Source organism: Rhincodon typus, chromosome 31, assembly GCF_021869965.1.
Source record: "Rhincodon typus isolate 14 chromosome 31, sRhiTyp1.1, whole genome shotgun sequence".
NCBI lineage: Eukaryota > Metazoa > Chordata > Chondrichthyes > Orectolobiformes > Rhincodontidae > Rhincodon > Rhincodon typus.
Window position 1 is genome coordinate 31,712,441 of NC_063362.1, and position 15,940 is coordinate 31,728,380.

Genomic DNA, 15,940 nt, shown 5'->3' on the forward strand with positions numbered 1-15,940 from the left:
TTCCTCAAGAGAGCTAGACAGAAAATAATTTAAAGCACTGGGCATATTTTATTTCATTTTCCAAACAAAGTGAACTATTATACTGATATGCCTATCTCTGCATTAAGTCTGACTCAAATGATCTTAGTCAACACATCATTTTGGCAAACAATATCTATCTAACATCTATGCAGCTGGACAAGGTAATGCAGATCTTCCGCAGTCATTAGCATAAAACCAAACTCTATTTTTCAATCATTTGTTTGACCGACTTTTGTAGCTGAGAACCAGTTTTCATTTGAATCAAGAATTACTAAGTAAGTGGAGTGAACCATCTTTCTTCCAAATGTCCATCCTTCTGTAAGACTTTAAAGCCTGATCAAATGTAAGAGCACAAAGAAGCTCACTCCATCAATATTTTCAATAGGGATATTTCTCAAGCATTTCTTGTTTATTCCTTATCTCCCATGAAAGAAACGAAGTGTTTTTTGTTAAGACCTCAAAGCATTCAATCGCTTTCTCAATAAATATCAGCACAGCACCTATTTACAACAATTAACTGACTTTAGATCAACTGCAACACTGATTGGGAGTCATTTCAGAAGACCTAATAGACCCTTGTGGCTTTAAAAAAAACCTCTACACTAGCCAGCCCATGCCATAACGTAGTGAAATAGTTCCCAAGCTACATAGCTTACTCTAGAGTTTAATCCTGTAAAGATTCAGACTGACTTCAACACAAATTGGATTCTTACCGTTCAGACTCAGTTATCAAGGTTAGGATTGGTGCCTGCATTGGGGTGAAAGGCAATTCTTGCAGCTGTTCAGCAGCATGGGACTCTGGTGCATCAAATGGCGTATGATCGATGCTGCCTCTAGGTTCCTATAAAATAGACAAGAAATAGGTCCAACTGAAAAGTTTCACCATTTAAAGAATATAGGATGTACATATTTTCCTAAAGATTTGCATCATTGCATTGGCTTGTGGTCCATACTTTCCTGTGCTTTTTGGCCATGATCTGGCATCAATAATAGTTAGAAGCTAATTCTGATCGTCTACCCTCACTGAAAGCAGTGGCAATTATTGTTTGACTAGATTCTTGTCATTTATCTCACTGCTGCTACTTAGACTTAAAGGATGCAAATGTGGTTCACAAACAAAGGTCTTGCAATTTTCATAATGAATGTGCAGGATGTTGAGTTCATTATACATTCAAGAAAAAAAGCCTGAAGCTGCAAAGTTTTCTCTCAGTTGTATTATTTCAAAAAACAGTGTTCTAACTGGATGTGAAGCTTCTTTTTTCTTCAACAAAATATGTGGGAGTGCTCTGGAGTAATTTTGGAAGACTTAAGTTGAGTTCCGGAATTGGTAGGTGTCACATGAATGGGTTCAATTTTGGGTAATGTAGCCTATGTTTGGATACAACAGGGTTTGCAAGATGATAGGGTTATGGAGCCTAGACTACAGAGAGGGCAAGTTCTGTTCCATGCCATATGTTATTTTTCTTTCTTCATTCATGAGGGTGTCACTGACCAGGCAGCATTTATTGCCCAGGTGTAATTGCCCAGGGGGCAGTTAAGAATCAACCACATCATTTTTGTCTAGAGCCACATATAGGCCAGACCAGGCAAGAACAGCAGCTTCCTCCCCTAAAGGTCATCAGTTCCGAGGAAGGGTCACCAGACCCAAAACATTAACTCTGATTGTTTTCTTCACAGGTGCTGCCAGACCCCGCTGAGCTTTTCCAGCAAGTTCTGTTCTTGTTCCTGATTTACAGCTTCCGCAATTCTTTCAGTTTTGATTAGTACCGTTTGTTTGCCAATTTGGAGTCAGACTTTACCCCTGGCCTGGCTGGACCCTCACCAAATACTGATCCAATCTCTATCCAAACTGCCAAAATGCACGCACTGCCTATAACTGAACTAGTAACAATGAGTGTTAGATCAAGTCATTGGGGTCATATCGTTGGTTCTGTTTTGCTGCTTTCTTTGCTCCTTTTGGCACTACTGTGACTGGACAGACACCTATTCTTGGGCATCTGAAAGCAGAAGCTAAGAAGGGGAAGGTGAGGGTAAAAAAAGAGTGAGGTGAGAAGTACAAGGTTCATGATTGCTCCATCAGCAGCTTTCTCATTGCACCAGTAGTAGGATTAGGGTGAGCCTGGAGCTGCAAAAGACATAAAACTGGATTATACATCATCCTCAATGCTCTCAGCAATGTTGGATGCTAAATGTTTATTGCTGCTATTTCCAAGTTGCAGAGACCCATCCCTCTGTCAAGTTCATGAGATGCTCAAGCCAGGGGGCATAATCTCAGAACAAGGGGTAGCATATTTAAAACAGAGATGAGAAGGAATTTCTTCTCTCAGAGGGTAGTGAATCAATGGACTTCTCAGTGCTGAGAGAGAGGTTGAAGCTCGATCATTAAGTATATTCAAGGCTGAGATAGACATTTTCAATCAGTAAGGGAATCGGTTGAGGATTATCAAATCAGCCATAATCTCATTGAATGGCAGAGAAGACTTGATGGGCTGAATGGCCTATTTCTTTTAAGTAGTTTAGTCGTATGAAGATGCTGCTGGTATCCTTGTCCTCCACCAGTTGTCCCCTGCTCTCTTCTATTGTGTGCCACCCTGTCATCCAAGAGACAGAGGGACAGCAGAATCTCAGTGATTGTGTAGAGTGTTTTTGTGTGATGTTGAGAACATACAGTTAACATTTCAAGTCCAGTGACCTTTTATCAGAGACCTGCCAGACCTGCTGAGTTTCTCTAGCAATTTCTGTTTTTGTTTCAGATCTTTAGCATTCGCAGTTCTTTGTTTCATTTTTGTGATGTGTCCAGAATAGCTGCAGATATGAGGGAAGTGGGAGATGGGTTTGAAGCTGATAACATTAATAAGTTTGTGAGGGTAAGGTGGAGCATTTGGATGTCAGGCATAAGTTCTGAGTGCCAATGGCTGCAGATGGGTGAGTGACGGGAATGTGGTGTACATTTCATGGTTGGAGAAGTTCAGTCATCAGAAGAACCTGAACTTTCAATGCTTGACCTGTTCAGGAGTACTGAGAACAGGAGCAGAGTGCAGCATCACTGTGATCTTTAAAGCAATGTTATTTTTAGAAATAAGGCAATGCTATCTTGCCACACCAGTAGCACATGATCATGTTGGACATCGTTGATTAAGCAATTTCTTTGCATGTAAAAATTCTGACATTTTTCCCAGTACTGCATTTCCAGGTGCTGGTGCCCCTTTAAATCTACAGCACATAGCTTTAATGACAATGTCATGCTGAGGTATGTGACACTGTATAATTAATCAGCCATCAGAAAAGCATTCAGATTTCGTTCACACAACCTAGTTCTGCGTATCTCTATTTCTGTTCAGGAAAAGGTAACATTGTAAGAAAAAAACAACAAGCTATTAATAACTCTCTGTTTATAAAGTTTTCCAGCTGCACAGTCCTGTTGCATCCAGTTCATTTATCATAGATGCTCTGTATCTCCAAGGTGATATTCACACTAGCTCATAGGATCCGAAGTAGCGCAACAGAAGCTTCATTAATTTGAATTAATTAGAAATATAGTTGAGCATTGTTTTACTATAAAAAAACCTCAAGTAATGAGCAGCAAAGTGGCTCAGTGTTTAGCACTGCTGCCTCACAGCGCCAGGGACCCGGGTTCGATTCCAGCCTCGGGTGACTGTCTGTGTGGAGTTTGCCCATTCTCCCTGTGTCTGCGTGGGTTTCCTCCGGGTGCTCCGGTTTCCTTCCACAGTCCAAAGATGTGCAAGTTAGGTGGATTGGCCATGCTAAATTGCCCCGTAGTGTCCAGCGGTGTGTAAATTAGGTGGATTAGCCATGGGAAATGCAGGGTTAGAGGGATAAGGGTAGGGGAATGGGTCCAAGTGGGATGATCTTCGGAGGGGCGTGTGGACTTATTGGGCCAAATGGCCTATTTCCACACTGTAGGGATTCTATGATTCTAATAATTACCTTTAAAAAAGGTGCTTGGTTTGGAACAGAACCACAATATCTCACTCAGTATGGTCATATTGAATGATCAGTGACCATTCAATTGGACTTAGCTGAATGTCAGCCTTCAAAAGGCTGGGCCTTTTCAGTGGCTGAATTTACCTCCCATCTACTGGACTGATACTCACAGCTGCATTCTCAGTCCACCAGGTTAGAACCTTGTTTTTGTCTGCAGCACATGTACATGCATGCATTACTACAGCTTTGCACAAAGCACTCTTCCTGATGGTTCAAAAGTAAATGTTTAGAGATTGGGAGCATCAGCACTTTCTGAACTTTGATGTCAACTCTGGGATAAGTCTGAAAAGTGCCCAAAGGGTTCAAGAGATTTACCAAGTACATTTTTAACCAGATAAAAACCAGAAGAGCTGCGGATGCTGTAAATCAGGAACAAAAACAGAACTTTCTGGAAAAGCTCAGCGGGTCTGGCAGTATCGGTGAAGAAGAAAAATCAGAGTTAACGTTTTGGTCAGGGTCACTGGACCCGAAATGTTAACTCTGACATTTTCTTAACAAATGCTGCCAGACCTGCTGAGCTTTTCCAGCAACTTCTGTTTTTTTTAAAAACAAGGTTTGACTGTTGTTAACACAATGCAGTGTCAAATCCAAGGAATGTGCAAGTTCAGCATTTGACTTCATTACTCAAATAGTCACATTAGGTCTAGTCCTGGGAGTTCTCGGAAACTCTTACAGATATAGCTCTGAATAAACTCACCTTATAACTATATCCATACATTTTTTTAAAAAGCATTTTTTACACAAAAGGCATTTGTATAGCACCTTTCACTATCAGTGAATGTGTCGAAGTGCTTGACTATGAAATATTTTTGAAGCATGGGACATTTTGACATTTTACATCCAACTCTCTGAAGGCATTAATGTATGTCGGGATATCTTTCCACGCAAGCCAGCTGCTTGCCAGGACCTCATTTAGACGATTCGAGACTATTTGACTATAGGGGCATCACAGCCGAAGCAGATCCTGTCCCCACCCAGCTCTTGCTAAGTCAATAAGCAGCAAGCAGCATTGAAGTTTTTTATTTGGAGCTTCCCCCTGCTGAACCAAGGTAGTGAAGCCAGCTTTTGCATATCCTCTGCTCTGGTTGAGGCCAGCCAGTGCAAGCTACTGATCAACCCTGGGATCTCACTGGTCTTGTGTAACTCAATTACATCCTGCTTTCGGTAACTCTACCTTTCCCGGCAAATTTAACTTCCATTTATTTCTAACTATCAGATTTGATCTTCCCTTTTCTCATTCTCCCTTTTCTAATTGCTCTGGATCTTTCTCACTTTCAAGCTTATCTAATATCTGATCTGGATACCTTTACCCCAGTTTCTGATATCTGGTATTAATGATTTATTGCTTTTTTTAAATCATCTTTTTAATCACATCCTTCATTGTTACCGTCTCTGATCCCTCATCCGCAATCGTTGTTAAGTAACACTTCCTTTGACTGCTTAATAAGCTTTACCCTGTAATTTCCTCCAGTTAAGACATGCCTCATTAGAGGTCTTCTTTCTGTCTTCAGACTGTAGAGCTCTGCTGTAGTTGCCAGCTTCCACATTACCTTACAATTTAAATTGAGGCAGGTATGTAGGAATCATTCATGTCTATTATGCCACACTAGTTATCAGATCTTTCCTACAAAGATTCAGTTATCATGCTTATTGAGCCTTAAAAAGATTGGCTTCAAAACATATTGGGTTCAATCTGTTATAAAACTCAAATTATACATTATCATTTTCTGGTTCAAACGTACACTTTGCACCCTTGTGACTTTCAGACAGTTACAAATGGCCCCTATTATGATTACAGTATCCATAGTTACAACATAAGGCTTTGTTTAAGGATTAAAAATGTAAACATAATTTGAAAGCACCACGGAAATTTTTTTTTGTATTTCATTTCCCTAGACCTTGTTTTTCTAAAAACGTTGGCATGTAATATTTGACTCGTATGTCTGAGAAGTTCGGTTATTTTGGAGATGGTTTTCATTGCTTTAAAATGATTACTACAGCAAAATTCCATTAAACTGGTGCAAGTTTTAAATAACGTGTTTGCACTTTAAGTGCATGAATTAGTTCTTTCGACTAACAACGCTTTCTGTAAAATCTATTGCGTCTCCTTTTGAAACTGAGATAGAAGGGAGTATGCATTGAATTCTGGTGCATGTTTCAGGAGTGAGGAGAAGACAAGAACGATGTGAGTGACAAAACCCAAGCCTCACATACAACCAGGACCAGCAATGAATGGAAGTGAAGACAGAATCTGAAGCTGCAGCGACGCTGAAGTAGGTCTGGCAAAAAGTCCAGAACTCAACAGCAATACGGTGACTCATACAAGCTGCAGTGCAGGTAGGATTCAACTCAAAACATTGGGCCTCAGCTGGGTGAGATGATCCATGACTATCCAGGGAGGATCGTCATAAAGTCAGGGATATGCTGGAGAGTAGGAGATCAGTACACTTGGTTACGCATGATGACGAGGAACTCATTAGACTATTTTGTGGATGAAAGAAAAATGTAACATGCTGATATTTTTGTGGATTTTATTTTTTGAAATGGCAGGACAATGATCATTGTGTCTGTGGACACAGTAAGGGCTGCACATGTTGGAAGCCAGAATCAATAAACTTGGAGCTGGAAAAGCACAGCTGGTCAGACAGCATCCAATGAGCAGGAAAGTCAATGTTTCGGGCCAAAACCCTTCATCAGAACTAGGGAGGGGGAGGGGGGGTGGCTAAGATGGAGTTCGGTGGACGCTGGTAGGGGGTTATTGTGGTTTGTCAGCGGGAAGGGTGGAGTGGATAGGTGAGTCGGAAGATGCACAGGTTGGGACAGGAGAGATTTTGAAGCTGGTGAATTCAGTATTCAGGCCATTGGGCTGTAAGCTCCCAAGGTGAAATGTCAGATGTTTTTCCTCCAGTTTACATTTGGCCTCACTCCGACAGTGGAGGAGGCCAAGGATGGACACGTCAGCAGGGGAGTGAGGAGAGTTAAAGTGGATGGCAACCAGAAGGTCGGGTTGGTCAGTGCATGCAGAGGACAGATATTCTACAACTGTCCCCAAGTCTGTGTTTGGTCTCCTGGATATAGAGGAGACCACATCAGGAGCAACCGATACAGTAGATGAGGTTAGATGAGTGCAGGTGAATCTCTGCTGGATTTGGAAGGATTGTTTTGGGCCTTGGATGGAGGTGAGGGGCAGGTGTAAGGGCAGGTGTTGCTCCTCCTGCAGTTGCAGGGAAAGGTACCGGCTATGGTGGAGGGGCTGACGAAGGGTGGAAAGCGACAGGAATGGGGAGGGAAATATCTTTTTGGTGATGGGTTCTGATTGTAGGTGGCAGAAATGTCAGAGGATGATGTGTTGGATTCGGATGTTGGTGGGGTGGTATGTGAGGACTAAGGGGACTCTATCCTTATTGTTGGTGGGGAAGGGGTTTGAGGGCAGAAGTGTGGGAAATTTGAGAGATGCAGTTGAGGGCATCCTTAATAATAGAGGAGGAGAAACTATGGTCTCTAAAGTAGGAGGAAGTCTGGGATGTCCTAGAATAGAATGCCTCATTCTGGGAGCAGATGCAGTGGAGGCTGAGGAATTGTGAGTATGGAATAAATTTTTGCAGGATGGTGGATGAGAGGAGATGTATTGAGGTAATTGCGGGAGTCAGTGGGTTTGAAATGGATGTCAGTGGTGAAGTAGTTACCAGAGATGGAGACTGAGAGGTCCAGGAAGGGGAGGGAGATGTCAGAAATGGTCCAGGTGAATTTCAAGGCACGGTGGAAGGTGTTGGCAAAGTTGATGAACTGTCCGAGCTCCACGCGGGAGCACAAGGCCACAATGATGCAGTCATCAATATAAGGCCTCGGCTTCTTTCTCTACCAGAGGCCCTCATCAACATCTACACCAACACCATCCTGCACCTCCTTCTCCCACTCTCCTGATGACATGTCCATCCTTGGCCTCCTCCACTGTCAGAGTGAGACAAAATGTAAACTGGAGGAACAACACCTCATATTTCACCTTGGGAGCTTACAGCCCAATGGCCTGAATATTGACTTCACCAGCCTCAAAATCTCTCCTCCCCCGTCTTTTCCATCTTCTGATTCACCAATCCGCTCCACCTTTCCCACTGGCCAACCATAATAACCACCTACCTGCATCACCAGCTTCAAAATCTCTCCATCCCCAATCTGTCTATCTGCCTACTCACCTTCCCACTGACCAACCACAATAACCCTCTAGCAGCTTCCACCTATCTCACCTACCCTCCCCCCTCTCTATTTATTTCTGGGTTCCCCACCCCCTCCTCAGTCTTGGCAAAGGGTTTCGGCCCAAAACTTTGACTTTTCTGCTCCTCAGATGCTATCTGACCTGCTTTTCCAGCTCCACATTTATTGACTATCATTCTGTCTGTATCTTGATGAATGGTTTTTGAGCAGAATGTTACCTGCAAATTCTTTCAGAGTAATATGCAACAGAAATAGGATTGGCAAATAACAATAGGTGATGAGGCATGAGAAGGCTGAATAAAACAGGGATTTGCACATATGTTCAATGTTCCTCATGTACTTAACAGGCAAAGGAAGTGTTTTATTGAGAGATTTTGAATGTAATTTCCAAATAATAAATTATCACAATTGGATATCTCCTTCATGTAAATATTTCCATTTCAGACATATAATTTGGATCTCCTGAAGCTTTAAATGTAGTTTTAAAGGAAAATATGCCTGAAATGGATAAGTCAAAAATAACGAACAAAGCGAATTTTCCAAATTCCTCTGAGTGGCTAACTAAAACATTATTGTCTAAGTGGAAATAGGAAAAGTTCTTCTTGTTAATCACTGAAGGTCCTACCTGGTAGATTGAAGTAATTTTTGAAGATGTACGGTGACCACTAAACTGCCTCAGCAATGTTCTGTTCATAGGAAGACTTGTAGTTGAGTACCGAGATAAAGACTGATTGGAACGGGATAACTGCAGACAAATAGATAATAGTGGCAGCTCAACTCTGTTTGGGAAAATCTATTTCCCAACAACTCTGTATTGAAGACTTGCTGTTGTAATAGAACCATTACTTAGTAACCACAGGAGCCTCTGTCTGCAATTTTTCTCTTCCCACCTCATCTGCTACCTCCATGTTTTGTTGACGTAGAATCTGAAGTCTCAGTAACACTGAATCCCAAGTCAAGTGGCCATTTTATATTTGCGAACTTAGGCAATATCAGGGGCCGAGATGTTTCCCAGCATCTGCAATACTTTGCTTTTATTGTATTTTGATTGGTTTCTTCCCTTCCTGGCTAATGGGTGCCAAAGGGATCTTCAGTATCCCAGTCACTACCTCAGGTAAGTGAAACATATTCAGCATAGAGTAAAACTCAAATCTAGTATCTGCTGGCCTATGTATGTCACACCCTCCTCTGCAATCATTGTTAATCAACACTTCCTTTGACTACTTAATAAGCTTTACCCTGTCATTTCCTCCAGTTAAGACATGCCTCATTAGATGTCTTCTTTCTGTCTTCAGACTGTCATATTGCCCTGGAGCACTGCTGTAGTTGCCAGCTTCCAAATTACCTTACAATTTAAATTGAGGCAAGTATGTAGGAATCATTCATGTCTATTGTGCCACACTAGATATCAGATCCTACATACAAAGATTCAGTTGTCATGCCTATTCGAGCATTAAAAAGATTGGCTTCAAAACATATTGGGTTCAATCTGTTATAAAACTCAAATTATACATTATCATTTTCTGGTTCAAACGTACACTTTGCACCCTTGTGACTTTTCAGACAGTTATAAATGGCTCATATTATGATTACAATATCCATAGTTAAAATGCAAGGCTTTGTTTAAAGTTTAAAAAGGTAAATATAATTTGAAACACTGACTAGAATTTTAAATTTTTTTAGTATTTCATTTCCCTATACCTTGTTTTTTTTTTTTAAAACTTTGGCATGTAATATTTGACTCGTATGTCTCTGATTAAGTTCAGTTGTTTTGGAGATGGTTTTCACTGCCTTAAACTGATTATTTCAGCAAAATTCCATTAAACTGGTGCAAGTTTTAAATAATGCGTTTGCACTTTAAGTGCATGAATTAGTTCCTTCGACTAACAACGCTTTCTGTAAGGAATCAGAAAATCTATTGTGTCTCCTTTTGAAACTGAGATAGAAGGGAGTATGCATTGAATTCTGGTGCATGTTTCAGGAGTATGGAGAAGGCAAGAAAGATGTGAGTGACAAAACCCAAGCCTCACATACAACCAGGACCAGCAATGAATGGAAGTGAAGACAGAGTCTGAAGCTGCAGGGACGCTGAAGTAGGTCTGGCAAAAGGTCCAGAACTCAACAGCAATACGGTGACTCATACAAGCTGCAGTGCAGGTAGGATTCAACTCAAAACATTGGGCCTCAGCTGGGTGGGATGATCTATGACTATCCAGGGAGGATCGTTATAAAGTCAGGGATATGCTGGAGAGTAGGAGATCAGTACACTTGGTTACACATGATGACGAGGAACTCATTAGAGTATTTTGTGGATGAAAGAAAATGGAGACATGCTGATATTTTTGTGGATTTTGTTTTTTGAAATGGCAGGACAGCTATCACTCTGACTGCATCTTGATGAATGGTTTTTGAGCAGAACATTACCTGCAAATTCTTTCAGTAAAATACGCAGCCCAAATAGGACTGGTGAATAACAACAGGCGATGATATATAAGAAAGCTGAATAAGGCAGGGATTTGCACGTATGTTCAATGTTCCTGATGTACTTAACAGGCAAAAGAACTGTCTTAATGAGAGAAGTTGAATATTTAATTTCAAAATAATAAAATAACACAATTGCTTATCTCCTTCATGTAGATTACCATTTCAGAGGGATTATTTGGGTCTCGTGCAGCTTTAAATGTAGCTTTAAAGGAAAATACGCCAGAAATGGCTAAATCAAAACTAATGGATAAAGCAAATTTTTCAAATTCCTCTGAGTGACTAACTAAAACATTATTGTCTAAGTGGAAATAGGAAACGTTCTTCTTGTTAATCACTGAAGATCCTACCTGGTGGATTGAAGTCATTTTTGAGGGTGTACGGTGACCACTAAACTGCCTCAGCAACGTTCTGTTCGTAGGAAGGCTTGTAGTTAAATACTGAGAAGATGATTGTTGCAAACGGGATAACTGCAGACGAACAGATAATAGTGGCAGCTCAACTCTGTTTGGAAAAATCTGTTTCCCAACAACTCTATTGAAGACTTGCTGTTGCAATAGAACCATCACACTTAGTAACCACAGGAGCCTCTGTCTGCAGTTTTCTCTTCCCACCTCAACCCCTACCTCCACTCTTGGGTGAAGTAGAATCTTACCAAAGTACTACAGCAGAAGTCTCAGCAACACTGAAATATCTCAAGTCAAGTGGCCATTTTACATTTGTTTGTGAACTTAGGCAATGTCAGGTGGTGAAACTGTTAAAGACACCTGATTCCATCTTGGTGGCAGCTTTCTGGCAGGCAAGTAGAAATAATGCTTGATTTTTACCTCTTGTCAGCTGCAAAGCATGTTTCCACCACTTTCTTTTCTTTGTTTTAGCTTGCCAGCATCTGGAGTACTTTGCTTTCATTGTATTTTGGTTGGTTTCTTACCTTCCTGGCTAACAGGTGTCAAAGGGATTTTCAGCATTTCACTCACTACCTCGGGTAAGATAAACAAACTGAGCATAGGGCAAGAATCAAACTCAGTATCTGTTGGCCTATGTAAATGAGATGTTGGGAGAGGGAAGGCTAAAAGCAGTTTTCAAAATCAAGAGGGTTCTGAACAGAGAGAAACTGTTCCCACTTGTAAATAGATTGAGAACAAGAAGGTACAGTTTCAAAGTGTTTTGCAAACGATGCAGTTTTGAGTGAGAATTTCTTTTTCCCACTCAGCAAGTAGCCAGGTGATGGAGATAAGTTCAATTCAGGCTTTCAAGAGGGAATTGGATGATTATTTAAGTAAAAACAATCTGCGGGGTTACAGGAAAATAGCAGGAAATTAACAATATGTTAAAATAGTTAGACACACAATGCATTCAAAATGGCTCGCTTCTGCACCGTAACAACGCTATGATTCTGTGACTCAGTGCTCCACAGTGCAATGTTTTTGCTCATCAAACTTTTGTTCCATCAGCAAACTACCATTTGTCTGCTGTTGCAGCTACCAAGCAGAACACGGAGGGTGGGAAGTACATCACAGAAAATCAAAGACGAATGTGCTTCTCTATTTAACAGATCTCCCGTCCTGTACCACAACAGCAATGTGCCAGTCAGGGGTGAAGAACAAGCCATTAAAAAACACCAACTGGCTTGAAATTGGGGATGAGCTCAATACAGTAAGCATTCTTAGTGATTACTTCCTCCAAGTTGTCATAAGGGAAGGCTTAAATTCTCACCAGGCAAAAGTTCTGCCAAGTAAAGTTATTGGTTTCATTATAAATCAGATTCAGATCCTGGACTGGTTAAATATGCACAAGACAATTAAACTCTCAGGAATATATGGCATTTTCTCAATGTGCCAATAGATGAGGAAGAAAACCTCTGATCAGAAGAAAGGAATAGGAGTAGGTCATTCATTCCCTCAAACATATTCAGTCTATGAGTTCATTGCTCCTATGCAAACTTCGCGCCACATACTGCCTTTGCCTGATATCTCTTAACATATTTTGAGAGCAAAAAATCTGTCAATCTCCGTCTTAAAAGCAACAATTATTCAGGAGAGTTTGAACTTCTTATAATCCTTGTTTTTTATGATCTTTTTTGCATACAAATGCTTCCTAATTTCACTCCTAAAAAGTTTAGCCTTCATTTGTGGACTATTTCCTGCTAGTTCAAGACTATTCCACCTGAAAAAATTGGGCTGAAACAGCTTCTTTCTATCTACTCTACATCATCCCCGCAATATCCCAATTTAATCAATCCTTAATCTTCAAAATTTAAGTAAATGCAGGCCTATGCAACCTGTCACAATAACTCAATCTTTTAGCCTTGGTGTCATTCTAGTGAAACAATGCTTCACATCCTCCAAAATACCTTTGCTGACCTGCAATGCCCAGAATGAATCCAGGCTAAATAAAGGCTAACCAGAGTTACGTATGACTATAATATAACTTCCACCACTGCCTTGCAGCAAAGGGCAACTCCACATTAGCCTTTTTATTTACCTTTTGAACAAAATACTCGCAAGTTTCAGGTTAAACCCTGGAATGGGATCAGCGGGTAACTGATGGTGAGATACAGTGAACAAAAATGTGAAATACTGCACACAGGATGGCATAAATGGTGTTTGAAAAAGCTAAGGATAACGCTGAAGATTAAAAACCGTAACTGATTTGACACTAAGTAAATCCAGCCAACATAGAGCAGCTTGCATTGTCACTGTATCACACCAGCCCCGTAAATTACAAGATAAAAATTATTCAATTTGATTTCACAAGTTGTCACAGTGGGATTTGAACTTGTGACCTGGGTTGTTTGTCAGCCAGAGAGACCTCTAGCTACAACAGAAAATGGTTTATGGCACAGGACAAGTTTTCAGAATTTAGAACTAGCAGGTGGATGAAAAATAAAAGGTTTCAAAAGTTAACCTAAAAGCCTACTCACCATTTGTTCAGGTGGATATTTCGAAGCATCAGAGGTTTTTCCGCCTACAGATAAAAACACATGCTCAATTATTTGGGAAGTTCCACAAAAGCAAAACAACATGAAGACATTGGTAGCCATCACTCGTCAAACGTCCTAAAGCACACAAGATGACTTTTGACCTCATCTTATCACCTGCAGATACTTATTCCTCATTCGGTGCAGTTCCATACCCATTGACTGCATTAGTAAGCATGTTGAATGATGACATTTTCCAAGAAAATATAAAGGAAGACCTTGGCCCTCACCAGACGAAAGTTCTGCCGAGAACTGTCAATGGTTTCATTGTAAATCAGATTCAATCCTGGATTGGGTAAATGTGCTAAAAATAAATAAATACATCACTGAGAATATATAGCATCATCTCAAAGTGTCAATAGACAAGAAAGGAATCGGACAGGAGAGGAATGAGAGGAGCTATTTATCCCCAAACATATCCTAGTTGTCAATGAGTTCATTGCTCATCTGCAACCTAACTCCATATACTTCCCTCTGGCCCATACCCCTTAATATTTTTGGATAGCAAAAAACCTGTCAATCTCAGTTTTAAAATTAACAATCAATCACACACCAGTTGAGTTTGAACTTTCCACAATTCTTTGAGTGTCCAGGTATTTCCCAACTTTACGCCTAAAATATTTACCCTTCATTTTTCGACAGCTCCTTGCTAATCCTTCCTTTAAAAACAGTTACTGAACAGTTGGGAGCTCTTCAATAAACCGCCTGCCCATCAAGTGGCTATTACTGATGTGTGAGACTTCAACAGTGAATGCCAAAGCACTATTCTTTAATAATTCGCAGTACAGCTGAAATCTATCCTGTCCTCACCCAATCATTCATAGTATGAGCCAGTGATCACATGAACATACAAATTAGGAGCAGAAGTCAGTCATTCCAGCTGTAAAACCTGATCTGCCTTTCAGTAAGATTGCTGCTTATCTGTCCGTGTTTTGAATCCTCATTGTAATTTATTCCCAACAACCTTTGATTCCCTTGTCTAACAAATATCTATCTACCTTTACCTTAAAAATACTCAATCACCCCACCTCAGACACTTTTGAGGCAGTGTGTTTCAAAGTCACACAACACTCAGTGAAAAAGATTCTCTTCACCTCGGTCCTGAAAGAGCCATCCTTAATTTTGAACACCTCCCTTGATGTGGACTAACCCAAATGAGGAAACATCATTTCACCTCCATCTTGTCAAGGTAGTTCAGAACTTTATATAATTCAGTTCGGTCACCATTTGCTATTCCAGATTCCATTGAAAACAAGCACAGTCTATCCAACCTTCTTCAAAACACAATCCTCTCATTCCAGATATCAATTTAACAAATCTCCTCCAAGTCGCCTCCAACAGATTTACATCCTTCCGTAAATAATGAGACCACAACTACACATTTAAAATGTATTTAAAATGTGGTCTCACCAATGAACTGTATAACTGAAGGGCAGCATCCTTGTCTGTACGTTCAATTTCTCTCATATTAAAGGATAGCATTCCATTAGCCTTCACAATTATTTGCTGTGCCTGCATACTGAATTTTTGTGTCACTTACGCACTCAAACATCTAGACACCTCTGCACCTCAAAATTCTGCAAGTTTTATGTAACTTTTTTTAATCTTCTTGCCAAAGTGAACAGTTTCACGTTTTCTCAGATTATACTCCATCTGTCAAGTTTTTGCCCACTCACTCAACCTATCTATCCATCTGCAAACACCTTATGTCTTCACAATGACATACTTTTGTATCAAGCTTTATGTCATCTGCAAATTTAGCTTGCACGCCTCCCCTCATCCAGTTATTTTAATCAAACTGTGCAAACACATCTCTGAAGGAGGTGTGGGCCTCTTATGCACAGTAAAAGTACTTAAGTCATTAACCCCTGCACTGTCCATTCATCAAGTGCTGCCAAACAAAGGGCATTTAGGCACTCTCTCTGTACAGTAGCTCCGCTAACTTGAGCTTCCTCTCAATATCATGAGCATTTACGCTACATGTCATGTCTCTATTTCTGCCCTGTCAAAATCAGCTAACTGGAAAGAGAGACATTGGATTGAACCAAGCATCTTTGTAGGGTATGACTCAGTTACTCAATGAAGAAATATTGGGGAATTAAGTTCTCAGATCATTGACAACAGGTAGAAAAATCTAGCCCAATTCACCAGTCAGGCTTAATGTCACATTAAGATTACACTGGTGTCTGCATGAGGCAACTCATTTGCTGTCACAGAAAGTGTAGAGCTGGATGAGCACAG

The 15,940-nt window shown here is 40.6% G+C and overlaps 1 protein-coding gene across 5 annotated transcripts in view; it reads right to left on the reverse strand.

Moving 5' to 3' along the window:
* Window positions 1–15,940, reverse strand: part of nphp4 (nephronophthisis 4) — a 342,957-nt gene that overhangs the window by 111,109 nt on the left and 215,908 nt on the right. For 3 of the 5 annotated variants that reach the window (XR_007265309.1, XM_048615154.1, XM_048615156.1), the window contains 4 exons: window positions 13,643–13,686; window positions 11,070–11,189; window positions 8,864–8,983; window positions 735–862 (listed from right to left, as the gene is read on the reverse strand). Coding sequence is in view for 4 of the 5 variants with exons in the window: in XM_048615154.1 (XP_048471111.1) it covers window positions 735–862; window positions 8,864–8,983; window positions 11,070–11,189; window positions 13,643–13,686 (412 nt within the window). In the remaining variant the exon portion in view is untranslated. The remainder of the gene's footprint in view (window positions 1–734; window positions 863–8,863; window positions 8,984–11,069; window positions 11,190–13,642; window positions 13,687–15,940) is intronic. The other 2 variants (XM_048615155.1, XM_048615157.1) reach the window with 2 other exon arrangements.